Raw genomic sequence first — 15,730 nt, forward strand, 5'->3', positions numbered from 1 at the left:
TCAGTGAGCCCTGGATCATGCCTCCCATACTTTTAGAACCTCGTCTCCCGTTTCCTCCACAGAACCGTCCTCCCCACTGACCATAACTTCTCTCCCCAGTACTGATTGCCACCTTTTGCTCACACCTGGAGCGGATTCTAGCCTCATCTGAACTCGGCTTTGCTAAAGTCACCAACCAGGGCAGCAGACAACGAGCCCTCCTCAAAATTCCTTAGGTATCTACTGATGGTTCCACTGAGGCAGCCTTCAGCCCTACCTCCCCCGAAATATCTGTACACGTCGGTCGGTCCCCTTCCCAAGCAGATAATTAACATCTGTCCGGCACGAAGGAGCCTCCCGTGTCTTTGTATCCCAGCGCCTTTTTCATAGTAAATGTTTGTTGATAAGGATGAGTTGAGGGAATACGTGGTGTTAACTTGTTAAAAAGATGGGAAGGCACAAAGGGAGGCAGAGGCACACCCCCTTCTCCCCGCGCCCCCGCGGTACGGGGTGCGGTCTGAGGGGTGCGGCGGCCTGGGAGGGGCCCAGGGCGCGGGGCGCAAGGTGCCCTCGGGGTGCAGCCTGGGAGCCCGAGCGCCCGCCCCCGCCTCGCTGTCTGGCGCTTCTGCGCTGCGGCCGGGCCGGCGGGCGTGTGGGGCGCAGACAGGGAGGCCCGGCCGTTCCGCGCTCGGAGGTAGGTGGTGCTGTTGCCGTGACTGTCTTCCTCATTGGCGCGGGCGGAGAGGCGGAATGTTCAACTCCTGACTCGGGCGGAAAGCGTGGGAGCCGCGCCGGCCGCAGTCCTCTCGAACCCCGGCCGCCGCCCCTGCCCTCGCCGCACGCGGGGCCTCGGCGCCCCCGGCTGCTGCTCGCGCCCGGCCCGGGAGCCAGGTAAGGGGCCAGGCCGGAGGCTGCGGGGGTGGGGGTGCGGAGCAGGCCCGCCGCGATCGCGACTCGTCCTGGCGTCGCGGGCCGAGGCCCTGCCGGGGTCAGGGCCTCCACGGAGCACCCCTGCCCGACCCGGAGCTGGCGTCCCCGGTTCCCGCGCCCTTGCACGGCCGGAAGCGGCTCGGGAAGTTCGCACGGGTCCCAGGCAGAAGTTGGCGCCGGGAAGAGCGGGGCGCAGCCGGAGAGACTCCGGTTGTCTCGGCCCCGGCGGGCGGCGGCTCCCGGCCGCCGCTCCCCTCCCCGGACGTGAAGCGCCGGCCTCGCCGGGGGTGACCCGGGCGTCTCTCGGGAGGCGAGGCGCGAATCTCCCAGATCAGTGCAGGGTGCAGGCCGCTTCCCGGCAGAGGTGCTTGCGTGCGAAGAGAGGCCACTAACTTCTGCTTTCCTGCCGGCCGGCCCGGGAGCTCGCCTCCCGCCGAGAGCGGCGGCGCCTGCACTGCCCCGGGCAGCGTGGAGCTCGTGCCTTCCGCGGGCGTCGGGGTGGCCGCTTTGCCGACCCGGTGGCGTCCCCGGGTTCCTGGGCTCGGGGTCCTGCACCAGGCCGGAGGTGAAGGCTGAGGCGGCCGCCACGCCTCGCTTGCTCCTGACGGCTTGCAGACAAACTTTAATCCAAAGCTGGCCGGAGGACATTGAATTTCCTACAAAGTGGGGCAATCGTTAGCTTGTTGAAAATGTATGTTTCTGATGCGCCTCTGGGTCTTGGATAAGCAGTGTTTATGGGGAAACTTAATTACTACTTTTGTTAGTTTCTTTAATAATGAAAGCAACACCATTTAGCGTCCTATTCCAGTGATATTACAATAAACAGCTTCTTATGTATGATAGTGTATTAGAATGGACTTACAGAATTAATTCTATGATTTTTGAGCTACAGTGGTTGTTAAAGTATATTCATATTTTAACCTTAAAGCTGTTTTAGGAGAGCCTTCTTGCTTTCCTGACCTCCGTTGAAGTGAACAGCTAGGATTCAGTGGAACCAAACCTACAGACACATTTAGACAAAAAATAAACAAGCAATCCAAGACAGTTAGTGTCTTCTTTGTAGTAGGCCCATCTCCACAATGAAATTTCATGTCGTTTTTTGATTTTCAAAAAATATGGGATGGCTGCATTTTAATTATAGTTTTAGTCATTTGTGGAGCCTTTGTTTTACGTTCCTGCTACAATAGTGAGAGATTTGGGAGATTGTAAATGAATGCGAATTTAGTTTGTTTGGAAAGAGAGAATTAAGATAAAGAAACATGGTCTTTTAGAGCAATGTGTACTGTTTATTTTAATCTTTCAGAATTTAATTTTTATTATAACTTTTTTGAGATTATTATGGGAGTTTTTTTAAACTGGAAAATATTGTTTATATCAAAAGTTTTAGTGGTAATAATTCCAGAGTAAATGACCATAATGGCAAGGACATTTTGTTCTTGTCTAGGAAAGCAAATAGATGATTGATCTTTTTTTCTTATTCTTTTAGGGAACACATAAGGACAAATTAAAAAGAGAGAGAGAAATATCCAAATATTAAGCACTGAGGATTTGGATCTAAAAATGGATGGTCAAAGATCTTGGGAACTCAGGGACCTTCTTGCCAAATAAGGAAACTTGGCAGGCTAAGCTGTGTATTTTAAGTTAGCACACGAGTGAGTGTTATTGGCAGTATATTGGCTGAGTCCCTATCCGGAATGAGCAGTGAAACTGATAGGGCTACAAAATTATAAACAGGAGTTAACAGGGGCATGGAGTGAATAATCTAGTTATCAGAGAAAACACTGGAGAAATTACAGTGATGTTTCATGAAAAGGGGTCAGACATGGAGTGAAACTATTAGTGTGGAGTGAAAGAGAAAAGTGGACAGTTGATTTTAGAAATTGATGGATTCAGAGAAAAGAAAGGAGAGAATCAATGATTTTTTTTTTTAAAACCAGAAAAGGATGTTTGTGGTGATATAGGCCTTCTTGGAATAAGATAGCCTTATATCTGTATCCAGAGATGCTGGAAATAAAAATCAATTTGGATCATTTGTTTTCCATTTTATTCTACCCAAGACAGATTGACAGGGAGGGTGTCTTGTCTATCTACATGTAATAGGAACAGCTAAGGCACCTTTTGGCCTTACTGCAGGGAAGATTTAGGCTACTTCTTTTGTGGCTGTTAACCTTGCCCCACTACACACAAATAAGCAGACTTCCAGCTGTGACCAGAAAACTGTACCTGTTAAGGAAAGAGAGCTATAAATGCTAGAGCTTAGATTGGTTTGACTGATACCTGGGTGCTTTTGTGTCAGACCCTCCTACAGACAGCTGAACCATCGATTATGCCCTAATAGCAGTTAAGTAATCCCAACACAGTAGAAGATTCTGTGAGAACAAAGCAGCCACGCATTTGACACCCTAACCCCAGTATCACATTAAAGCCTCACATTGAACTTTAGGTGGATGGTAAGCAATCTAGTAATTAACTATAATAAGAAAAGGGTTTGTTTAAAGAAAAAAAAGGCAAATTAGGAGGAGGCAGAATGATATAGTGGAAAAAAGACATGATATGGTGGAAAAAATGATATGACTTTGAAGTCAGACCTGAATTTGAATCTCAGTTGTGTCACTTTAAGTTAGGTAGTTGGCTTGGGCAACTTTTACACCGTTGATCCTCAGTTTCCTCACATGCAAACTGAGGACAGTAATCCCTGCTTCATGAGCAGAAGGGTATGAGACAGCACATGGAAATGCTTGAGCCAGTGCCAGGAACTTTAGCCACCATCACTGAGTGGTAGAGAAGGGGTTTTCCACACTCTCAAGTTATACACAGAGAAAGCTACCTGTCTCACTTGTTCCCAGCTAAGGCTTGCCCTTGGTAGCCTGCCCTGTTCCCAAATCATACTTACGTGTGTATGTAGGGCTAGGAGGTTTTCATAGCTATTCTCCTGCTTTGCACATAAGGATTTCTAAAGCAGCTCTGTGGGTACCTCTGTGTTTATACACAGCTTTGTAATATTCTTGGGGGGAGAATCTGAAAATTAGTGCATTTATATTTGAAGAATTTGGGAGGTGTAGGAATGGTGGAAGATTATGACCTTGAAGACCAACATTGGAACCATTCTTACAGCTGATTTTGAGCACAGATTGCCTTCAGGGACCAACATTCTTCTTTGTGGACTCATCTCTGGACTTGCATAGAGGAAAACCAAAAAGAGATGGCAAGGATCACTGCCTAAAGGTCATGGAGGAAATCTTTGCTTATTAAGCTTTTCTACCAAAAGTGGGGAAGAATGTATTCCTTCAGGGATCTGTAGGTATAGCCATAAATACCCCCAGTGTAAGCAAGCACTTTTTTTTTTTTTTAAATAAATTCATTTAGTTTATATAAATTTGGCTGCGTTGGGTCCTCGTTGCTGCACGCGGGCTTTCTCTAGTTGCGGCGTGCGGGCTTCTCTTGTTGCGGAGCACGGGCTCTAGGCATGCGGGCTTCAGTAGTTGTGGCACGTGGGCTCAGTAGTTGTGGCTCACAGGCTCTAGAGCACAGGCTCAGTAGCTGTGGCGCACAGGCTTAATTGCTCTGCAGCATGTGGGATCTTCCCGGACCAGGGCTTGAACCCATGTCCCCTGCATTGGCAGGCGGATTCCTAACCACTGCACCACCAGGGAAGCCCAGCAAGCACTTTTTTTTCAAATCTTGCATTTAATCTTAAAAATTCATGTGACTTTGGCATTGTCTTCTGTACTGTTTGACTTTATTGAACAAACCAATACAAACAGACATTAAGCAAGTTTATTCCTCCAAATCTTAAAAGTGAAATCTTAAAGTAAAATTGCTGATGTAAGGCGTGTGTTTATTCCTGCATCTTCTGCTCAGAACTGGGTACTCCACCTATGGGATAACCCACATTTGAGGAGCATGGTCCCGGTTCTGGTAAATGGTACTGCACCATTCTGCTTTATAGGCCAGCCCGCCACACGGGGTAATGCAATTCCATTATGCAGAGAAAAGAATAGGGGTAGATCATCATCCAAAGAGTTTTTTTTTTCCTGTGGTCATACTGTGGCTTTTGAGGTCAGCAGAGCTCTTTGCTTTGGAAGTCGAGAGGAGGGGGGAGGATAGTTGTAGGATAGAAGTCTGAAATATGGCTCTCACCTTCTCAGCCAGTTTGGGAGGAGGAATTTAGGAGGATGCCCAGTCATCTCCATTATTCCCATTGCTGATATTGATCACTGTGTTCCTCCACAAGGGAGGGGGCTCTCAGTGTCAGGTTCATGACTGTATCCCTAGGAAGGGAAGGGAGAGGTCAGTTAGTCATGGTGTACTCATAGGGTTGGAGTGGATCTTTGTGAAACTAGTCGTTCTGCCCTCCTAGTCTCCTACCCACACTCCCGTTGAACACTGTCAGTGATAGAGGACTCACTACTAAACAGGGTAGCATATTTCCTTGTTAGGCAGCTCTGATAACCCAAAATTCTTTCTGTAACTTTTGTCCACAGATAGCGTTGCCTCTGGCTCAGTGATACATACTACAGAGTCTTCCTTTGGTCTTATCTAGTTTTAATGACCCCATTTTTTTTTTTTTTCATGTTACATCAAGGTTACCAGTTTTTAACTCTCATATTTCCCTTTCTCAGGGAACCTTCATTCTAGGTTTGTCCAGAATTGTACTGTTTGTTAGCAGCCAGGAAGGTGAGATACTTTCTGTTTGACAGAAAACTGTTCTAGAGTAGAAATAAGAGCTGAGTAGCAGCAGGATCTAGGGATGGGTGGGCCTGCTGACTGAATAAGCCGTGTTTACTCACCAGGCTTTCTCCCCTACCCTCACCCGTATCCCCGAACACCTGTGTATTCCTCTTCCAGCCAGCCCGTAGAAATGTGCCCTCTCCATGCTCCTTTGCTTTAGTCAGACTCTGGCCCCGTTCTCTTCCTCATGCCTCCAATCATTCAACGCTAGAAGCTTCTAATCATTCAACACGAGAAGCCCCTGCAGTGACCCATGTCCTGGATTGTACCTACTTCGAGTTTCCTAGTTGGGCTTCTGTTTGAGCACAGACACATTTACACATGGCATTTCTGTGGCATAAGTGCCCCTGCCCCCTACATTCTGTTCCTCCTGTATTTTGCTTCTAGTAACAACATTTCTGGCAAGAAAAGTATGTCATGGAAGTCTCTTTTCATTAACTGAAGTATTAAAGTACAAATAATGTCTCATTTAACTAGTTCATTTAAATTTTAACCTGTGCTTTAACTAGAGAGTTCTGTGTTATTTATGTGATAAAGGAGAGAGGGAAAAAAAAAAAAGTGAAACAATAGCTTTTCTGTTTTTTTAGACTCTTAAAGTTGGCTTCTCTCAGATATCCATGACTGAAGATCCTCTTCACTGAGCCCAGCAACCTGTTCTAGACAAGATAGTCTGCTTTCTGGTAGCAGCCTTGGAGGAAGGAAGGACATAGCTACAGTAGACACAATACTAGTTAGTTCTATTCATACCTAGTCTCTAGCTAGTCTTACAGATCTTATCTATCATAGCAGAACAGCAATCCTGCTCAGGAACAGAATCTCTGAATCTTTGACCTTGGTGTTATAAACAAATACATCAAACCAGAGCTTTCCCCATTTTTTTGAAAATAAGACTTGCAGAAAAAAAATAATAATTGCAGACCTGCAATCCAAGTGGTATTGTTTTTATATACATGGTGATAAAGCACATTTTTATTAGTTTATTTACTAATCTGTGTTAAGGAGGCTGAAATAATACTAGCATAAATAAATATTAGGGCAGTGAGCTTGGCAAAGGAATTTCCTGAGGGGGGTTTTTTGGTTTTTTTTTGGTCATATTCAGGTCATGACAAAACAAATGAATTTTTTTTTTTCTATATTGCATCAGAAAATAGACTTTTAACTTTTGTGAAGCGAGGAAGAAGAGTAGTGTAAATTAGGGGTAGAAAAGGATCTGAATTGAGAAATAATAGGCCCGTATAAACCTAAAAGATAGAAAAATCCAGAAAAAGTCCAAAGTTCTTTTCTAATAAAGCTAATCTTTTTATAAGTAGACTTAATTTTTTTAAATTAAGATTTGCAAGTATCTTGAGTCTATTTGATATGCAGTAGATAAGATCTGAAAGAAGATAATGGCCACCACAGAAATGTATACTCTAAGACCCTTCCAAAGTGAGGGCTATAATTGACTAAATAGTTCCCAGAAACTCTAGTACCTAAAAAGTGCCAAAAAATAAAAGTATTGTCTTTTAATAACTGAAATATTCTCCTTATGTAAAAAATGTTTAAAAGAAAATTATATTGCTAAGAAGATAGATCTTGCAAAAATGGCCAAAACCAACAGCAGCAACTAGAGGAGTGAGGGGAAAAAAAATAAAACGTACACAAAGAAGCTCACAAAATAGGGATTTAAGGATCAACAATACATTATTTATAGTTGTTCTGCAAAACTAATGAAGATATAATATAAAACAATTCTAAAAACAGGGAGAGGAAAACTATTGAGGAAAGCATACCTAACTACAAAGGCTGAAAAAATAGATGGTTAAATATGATATCAAGATTTCTTAAAATAATTAAAGAACTATAGTTTCCATTTATTGAGTATTATATACTGGGTGCTGGGCAAGGCCTTTCACAGCATCTCCCACTTCTCAACAACTACACAGAATGGGTGTTACTGCCAGTGAGAAAGCTGAGGCCGGAGAGGCTCAGTGCCCTGCCCAAGGCCTGGCAGCTAGTCAGTTCAGATTTGCTACTAGAGCTATCTAACTGGGGTCTTTCCCCTGGATCATGCTGTGTCTGTGTTGAAGTATCTGTTACTTGGAAGTGAGACTTAAATCAAAGAAGTCAAATAATACTGTTCAAACCTGATAGCTTTTGGACTATCAATTTTGAGACACATGGTAACAGAATGGATATTTCATTTATTGGGTCTGGAGAGAAAAGTGATTGATTCAAGGTTACTGAGAGGTAGAGGCAGAGTTCTAACTCACATCTATCTAATTCTAAATTTGTGGGGGTTTTTTTTCTTTTTTTAAAATCCAGGGCAAAAGTCCATTTTTTTTGGACTGGAAGGCTGAAAACTTTAAAAAGTAAAATAATAACTCCCTATAAGGTTTTCTTCCTCCCTATAGCTCCACTTTTGATAATTACCTGATAGTACTATATATGCTTTCAGCAATTAATAGTTTAAAAATATTTTAAAATTTTAATGTAAGGAAATTTTTTTTTTTTTTGGCCACGCCCTGTGGCTTGCAGGATGTTAGTTCTCTGACCAGGGATTGAACCCAGGGCCCGGGCAGTGAAAGTGCGGAGTCCTAACCACTGGACGGCCGGGCAGTTTCCTAAGGAAATCTTTAAAAATTAAAAAAAAAAAATTAGTCTTACTACTCAAGTACTCGAATGATTGGACTCAACCACTGAGTTAGTGATTTTCAATATTTTCAGAGTTCTGACACCCTCTTACACATTTTTGTGATATCCCTGTTCTAACTTACCCTTCAGTGCTCTGTGATAGATACTTATCATTAAAATTTAAAACAGTGTTGAGAGTTTATGAAACCAAAGTTAGGATGCTACAAAATTAGGACTGGGAATTATTGCATGGAGAAAAATTGCCTTTTTGTGTAAAAGCAGTTGTTTTAACATGGTGGGATGAAAACATCATTTGATTGGGTATACTATGTAAATACATTTATATAGATGACTCTTATTAAATTCTAGTCTATTCATTGGAGAATACATCTGAAAAATTAGAACATAATTTCATCAGGTAGCAGTCTTCCCCAAGATGCTCTAAGTATGATTAATCAGCAACTCAGTTTATCCATTCTTCTGGTCATAAGTTGATCCTCTTAGAATAATGATTTTAAAGGAGAGAAAGCTCAAAGGGAAAAGTAAATATATGCGGTCAGACAGTCACATAGATGACAATGGGAATCTCAGTCAGGTTTTTCAGCTATGTCCATGATGCTTTGCTAAGCTCACTGGAGTTAAAACCTGTATTCATACACCCCAGAATTGTTAGTCTCTTCGGTGATCAGATGGGACCTAATTTTTTATGGTCTCAGTAAAACACTCAAGTAATTATATAGTTTCGTTCATACATAGCCAGTTTCCAAAAGGCAGGCTGTATCACAAAATGAGTAACAGTGATTCTGGGAAGAGCTGACTGGTTACCTCATCTCAGGGTGAAGATCCTGGAGAACTATGCTTCTCAGAGGTCAGCCTCCCTCTGGCACCACTGGGTCAGTTTCAAATGGCACTGATCCTACCTCAGTTCACCCACATTCCCTGGACTTGCTCTGCACCAGAGGGTTCAGACTTATTCATATTGATCTCAGCCTGGTTCAGATCTGTTTGTTCTGGAAGGATTTCTTCCCTCCTCCTCCTCCTCCTCCTCCTCTCCCCCTCCTCCAGACTCAGATACACCTAATCCTGAAGAGCCCAGATATACTCTTCTCAGTCTCCCAGGCAGCTGTTTCCAAATCAGGATTTGCTTCAGAATCCTCTGGGGGGGGGGGGGACCACTTATAAAAACTATAGTTCTCAGATTTTACTTAATCTGATTGGAATCTTTCCAGCTGCAAAAGGCATAACAGGAATAGCCGGAAATTATTTATTCGTTTATTTATTCATTCATTCATTCAATACATACTTTTTAATGGAAAAGGTGTGATGCACCTAGCTGCGTAGTAGGTGCTGAAGATCCTGATGTAAATAGAAATGTGTCTTTTGCCCTTAAAGAATGTGTAGTCTGGTGGGAAGTAAGTGGGAATGATGAACGGGTAAAGAGAGGGGCTGTGGTACCGAAGGAGAATTAACTCTGCTCGTGAGGCCCCGAGGAGGTGGTCAGGGACGTCACTGGGCAGGGAAAGGCATTCGAAGCAGAGACACTAGCCCGTGCAGAGGTGTGGAGATGTGAAAGCGTGTACTGGGAACTGCAAATCGGTCCTCCTGTGTGTCTGGGGAGGGAAGAGACAAGAAGTAAAAGTGGCTATAAGTGGTGAAGGAAGATCACAAGGCAATTTTCTGCAATTAAAAGACATGAGTCACAGACGGAGAGTATACTGAGTATCCCACCAGTGAATGAAAAAGACTCACCTCTAAGCATATCCTATTAATTTCAGGATTCCAGGGATGACTACAAGGTCCTAAAAGCTTTCAAAAAGGAAAAAATAATGTAAAAAGAATTAATAACCAGAGTAGCTTCAGGCTGCTCTACAGACACATTAGAAACTAAATGAGTGTGAGGTAATATTGTACTTTTGAAATTATAAGGAAATTATTTCCTATCTGGAATTCCATTACTACCAATCAAGACATTTTAAGACATACAGATTCTCCCAAAAAATTGCATCCTGGGCACTCTGTTCAGGTAGCTAATGGGAGACGGTGCACTGTCAAAGTAGGGGAATAAACCAAGAAAGAGAAGCCAGGAGATCCAAGGACAGGAGTTCCCACAGAGGAAAAGGGGAAGGACATGCTGAGGATGATGCGGAGGGGAAGTCCCAGTCAAGTCTGGCCTAGAGCAACTATTCCAGCTAGACTGACTGAAGTTGAAGGGTATAGCAGGAATGTCTCCAAGAGAAAATAGAACACCGCCCCACCTCCTGCCAAATTACCGGATGTTTTTACTTTATTGAGAGGAGTTCTGCAGTTCTTGGGAGAGTTTGATGAGGTGAATACGTTTTAGGTGTATAAAAAGCTAAGCAGGGACTTCCCTGGTGGCGCAGTGGTTGGGAATCCGCCTGCCAATGCAGGAGACACGGGTTCGAGCCCTGGTCCGGGAAGATCCCACATGCTGCAGAGCAACTAAGCCTGTGTGCCAAACTACTGAGCCTGTGCTCTGGAGCCCGCGAGCCACAACTACTGAGCCTGTACGCCACAACTACTGAAGCCCGCGTGCCTAGAGCCCGTGCTCCGCAACAAGAGAAGCCACCGCAATGAGAAGCCCGCGCACCACAACGAAGAGTCGCCCCCACTCACCACAACTAGAGAAAGCCCCCGCGCAGCAACAAAGACCCAACGCAGCCAAAAATAAATATAAAAAAATAATTAATAAATTAAAAAAAAAAAAAAAAAAGCTAAGCAAACAACGAAAACAAAAGCAGAACAACTAGTAACTCTGGGAGAAAGAAAAAATTATCCAAGAAAGGAAAATTCATTGAGTCCTGCTCAGCACTCTTGGGAATAATGTTTACTTTGTCAGACTACTGTAAACAGTGAATATTGACTTAACCAAACGTTACAGTAGAGTTGGATGCTGGGAGGATTGGGCAAGTGTGACATATTTGTATGTAAGGAGGTAAAGGATGGGATATGAGAACTAAATCCTTATCTTCCACAGGGAGAAGTTAATAGGTAATAACTAAAATGGGACAATCAGGAATTAGCAATATAAAGACATTTTTAGAAATAGAGATATAAAAATATCATATGAAATATAAATATCAGAATAAAATCCTAAGCGAGTTGAAATTAGTTCCCTCTGAAGAGAGAATTGGGTGTGGGGAGGGGGGGGGAAGGAGAGTTCTATTTTTTTGATAAAAATAAAAGTGAATAATAAAAATATAGTGTCTATAATACTTAACACTGAGGAACTCTTGCAAGTGGTGTTTTGCATTTTGTTGAACAAACTTTTTTTTTCATCTTTATTTTTCATTTTTAATGACATTTTATTTTTTTATTAATTTTTATTGGAGTATAGTTGCTTTACAGTGTTGTGTTAGTTTCTACTGTACAGCAAAGTGAATCAGCTATATGTATACATATATCCCCTCTTTTTTGGATTTCCTTCCCATTTAGGTCACCACAGAGCACTAAGTAGAGTTCCCTGTTTAGTTATCTATTTTATACATAATATCAATAGTGTATATATGTCAGTCCCAATCTCCCAATTCCTCCTACCCCACCTTCCCCCTTGGTATCCATACATTTGTTCTCTATGTTTTTTGAACAAACTTTTTGGGGATGAGAACAAATTTGCATGTTCTGTGTACCTACCTTTGGCACATTCTTAAATTTTATCTTTTTTTTTTTTTTTTTGCCTTCTTTTCTGTAATTAGCTAAATATGAATTGAAGCAAAAGTGAGTAAGGTAAGTTGTTGACTCAGATAGGTACAGACTGTATCTGGATACAATGTTTATTTATGTAGACTCTAAACTATCTTTTAAACTGCAGAGGATAAACAATCCTCTCTCTTGCCTTCTTCCCAAAGTAGAGCTGAGTTTGGCTTCTCTTAAGAAATCAGCATTCTTCAGTGACCTGATGTTCCTAAAATGGGATGGCTAGTCAGCTGCACGTTAAGGTCTCTGAGCTGACTGTGTACATCACTCTGCAAAGCTGCAAGTTGTTTAAGAAGAAATTTTGTCAATCTATATAGGTGCAAACTGCCTCCCTCCACCCTTTTCTTTGGAAAATAATCAAACTCCACAGAAAAATGGAAAGAGTAGTAAAACGCCCATATAACTTTCACCTAGATTCACTAGTTCTTAACATTTTGCTGCATTTGCTTCCTCCCTTTCTATACCCATTCACTTTTTTTGGAGGGTGAGGGGGAATTGAACCATTTTAAATTAAATTGGAGATATCATACTTTAATACATCACCCAGTATATCTTTCAAAAGCAAGGACATCCTTCTACAAAACCAAAATACCATTATTTGCCATGGATAAAATAATATTATCTAATATATAGTTAATATTCAAATTTCCCTAAAATCTTAATAACTTCTGTAGTTTTGGGGGGGGGGATCCAGAATCTAGTCAGTGATTATGCATTGCATTTAGTCATCATATTTAAGTCCTCTGTGTGCTGTAAGTTTCTCTGCTTTTTTTTTTTTTTTAATGTTTCATGACATTGACAATTATGAGGAGCCCAGGGGAGTTGTTTTGTAGAATGTCCTGTACATACGGATTCGTCTTTTTGCTCCCTCATTATAAGATTCTGATTTATAGTTTGGGAAGAATATGTATACAAACTTTTTTATCCATCTGCTTTTCATGCAGGTTCAAAATTTTAGACGTTCGTTTTCTTGTTTGTGTGTTTTTGTTTTGTTTTTCCTGCTAATCTATGGTTTGGTATAGGGTGTGAAGAATGACCCCTTACCTGGAGAATAGTAAAACTCCTTAGACTGCAGGAAATATCACTGTAATAATCTCTGGGAGAGGTAATCAGTTCCTCTGGAAACAAGCATAATATTTTTTTAAAAACATTCTTGGCAGAGTTCTCTGGATGACTTAATATATTTTGTAATCAAGGGCAAATTTTCTGCTCTTTAATTAAGTTCTGCTCCAGGATACAACCCAGGGAGCCACTTCTGCAAAACACTTGGCCAGCTCTTCTCTCATCCCGAAGCTGACCGCTTGCTTTTGGAATCCCAACACTGAATGCGCGTTCAGTTTGCAGCATCTGGGCCCTCCTGTGCCAGCATGCTCAGATGCTTAGGTTATGTATATTTTGTGTGAAGTGAGTACAACACGGGGAGATGGCGTGCCTCAGATGCCAGAAGAGCTGTGCAAGCCTGCTGCTGAGGGCACGCTTCCCGTTTGTTGGGGCTTTGGGGTAGGAGACCTGGTGACACAGTAGCCTTTAGGCAGAGCTGCTTGGGATGTGCAGGAAGTGGTGCTGCAGGCTTTGTCGGTGGGGGGGTGGGAATCTGAGCCATTTCTCTGCGGACAGCTGTGTTTCAGAGTCTGGACAAGTTGCTGTTGAATTTTGCATGGGCTGCCAGGGTAAGTGTTTTCATGTTGATTTGCTTATACTCTTGTTTTCCTTCCTCCTAAGTCATCAGGCCCTTTCTGGAAGTGCTGCAGGACTTGGTATACGTTAGCTAAAGTGGAATACAGAGGTTTCATTCTAATATGTTTCTAATCCAACTTTCTTTTCCTTTCCCTCTATAGATTTTGTGGAAGTATAATACTTTGTCATTATGAGATGTCGTCTCTCGGTACCTCCTTTGTGCAAATTAAATTTGATGACTTGCAGTTTTTCGAAAACTGCGGTGGAGGAAGTTTTGGGAGTGTCTATCGAGCCAAATGGATATCACAGGACAAGGAGGTGGCTGTAAAGAAGCTACTCAAGATAGAGAAAGAGGTAAGGTCTTTTCCTGCTATCAGAAGTGGTCGCGATAGCGCTTATGCAAGCTTTTCAACCTAGAGTCAGAGGTCACAGGCCGCCAGGGACCTAGCAGAGCCTTTGGGGTTGATCCATGAGGCCGTTTCCCAGTTTCCATTCTGGGAACTCCATAAATAGCAATCAATGCCACGTGTGCTGTAGGGTTGAATTTTACTAGGGGTCATCTGAACTGAGGATTTCTTTCCATGGCGTGAAAGACCGAATGTTCTCTGAGCTCTCTCTCTCCAGGGGAGGTGAGCTTTCAGGCCTTCCCAGCCTTCAGGCTTTTCCCTGGGTCAGCCAAGAGGGGTCAGTAAAGAGTAGTGTGTAAAGTTTTCATCCCCTTTCCATTTTCTGTCCATTATTTTGTGGTCCTCAGGAGTTGTCTTTTGAAAAACAAAAAGCATTATTTTTCTACTGAAATATAAGCAATACCAGCTTCTTGCATTTCACCTCTACTTGAAGCCCAAAGTGGTGGACTTTGTTTAATAAAGATGCTAGACAGAGAGCTGGCCTAGTTGTAAAATGGGAAAAAGGTCTTAACTTTCAGAGTCTGGGATTTGTGCTGGTCCTAGTCAAGCCCAAAACTTATACACAGGCCCTTTATCTTTCTTAGGAAAGTGACACATCATCCCCACATTCAGTTTGGTACCTAAACTCCACAATAAAGCTACTTGTGGAGCTGACCTGCAGGGGCTCAGGGCATTGATAACTTTTAATAGTTACCCTCTGGAGTTTGCTTTGGTCATTTCTATTTATGTCCTGTTTTGACTTATTATTGTTCTTTTCAATATCTTTTTGAAGTGAACTTTTCCATAAATATCTTTTCATCTCCCTGAATGATTTCATTTTTTTCATTAACCGCTGCCAGTGAACCATAGCAATTGATTGGAGACGGAAACCCAAATGGAAAGCACTATGTGGCATTTCATCCCAGCACTGCTGTGTGACTGTGTGATCACCATCTGTGTTTCCGATTGTTGAAGCCAAGTCAGAAGGACTAAGATATGTCTGCCTTGGTGTATCTGTAGGTTGTGGAAAGCATTAAGAAGTGATAGCTTTTAAAGCCAATGTGTGCCCCAAACCTAAGGGCACTATGTAGAAGAAGTTTCCTTCCCCTCATTTCTTGATCAACGAATTTTTTAAATAGTAGCCAAATAATAATAATAATAGTAGCCATTTCTTACTCTGGACTTGAACCTAGCTTTTTTTATCTAGTGAACTCTTAAGCCCTTTACAGGCAAGCATTATTGTACCCATTCTGTAGGTTGGGAAATAGAGCTTTGAGAAACATGTTAAGCTGCCCCAATAGGGGCAGGTGAAATCCAGATCAGACCCCCTGTTCTCCATTTTTTAACTCTGAAACCTCTAGTTGACCAGCTAAGAACAGAAAATAAACCAGTTCCATCAAATTTATATTCAAAGAAGTGTATAAGTATGCTAATATTTTTAAGCATCATGCAACTTCTGTACAATGAACATGTTCTTGTGTGATTGTTGGATGTGAGAAAGACTTTATGAGACATGAAATAGATTTTGACAGGAAGACAATAATTGCAACCCATTCACTCCACCCCCATCCATACCCAATATCTTTTTTTACTGTCTTTGACAAAGCCAGGAAAATGACATAGGAAAGCACAGGGGTGAAAGCAGGAACTGGAAACTGCCAAATCCTGCTCTTGTGTAGATATTTAACCTGAGTATCATT

At 42.4% G+C, this 15,730-nt stretch overlaps 1 protein-coding gene across 5 annotated transcripts in view; it reads left to right on the forward strand.

The window, feature by feature from the left end:
• The first annotated feature begins 562 nt into the window (after nucleotides 1-562).
• The window catches only part of MAP3K20 (mitogen-activated protein kinase kinase kinase 20), a 166,575-nt gene continuing 151,407 nt past the window's right edge, over nucleotides 563-15,730 (forward strand). The window contains exons 1-2 of one of the 5 annotated variants that reach the window (XM_059928113.1): nucleotides 563-673; nucleotides 13,806-13,998. In XM_059928113.1, coding sequence (XP_059784096.1) covers nucleotides 13,840-13,998 — 159 coding nt within the window. In that variant the 5' untranslated portion in view covers nucleotides 563-673; nucleotides 13,806-13,839. Of the gene's footprint in view, nucleotides 674-702; nucleotides 871-13,251; nucleotides 13,638-13,805; nucleotides 13,999-15,730 lie in introns of those variants that run through there. The other 4 variants (XM_059928115.1, XM_059928112.1, XM_059928114.1 and 1 more) reach the window with 4 other exon arrangements.

The sequence above is a fragment of the Balaenoptera ricei genome, chromosome 7 (genome assembly GCF_028023285.1).
Source record: "Balaenoptera ricei isolate mBalRic1 chromosome 7, mBalRic1.hap2, whole genome shotgun sequence".
In the NCBI taxonomy this organism is placed as follows: domain Eukaryota; kingdom Metazoa; phylum Chordata; class Mammalia; order Artiodactyla; family Balaenopteridae; genus Balaenoptera; species Balaenoptera ricei.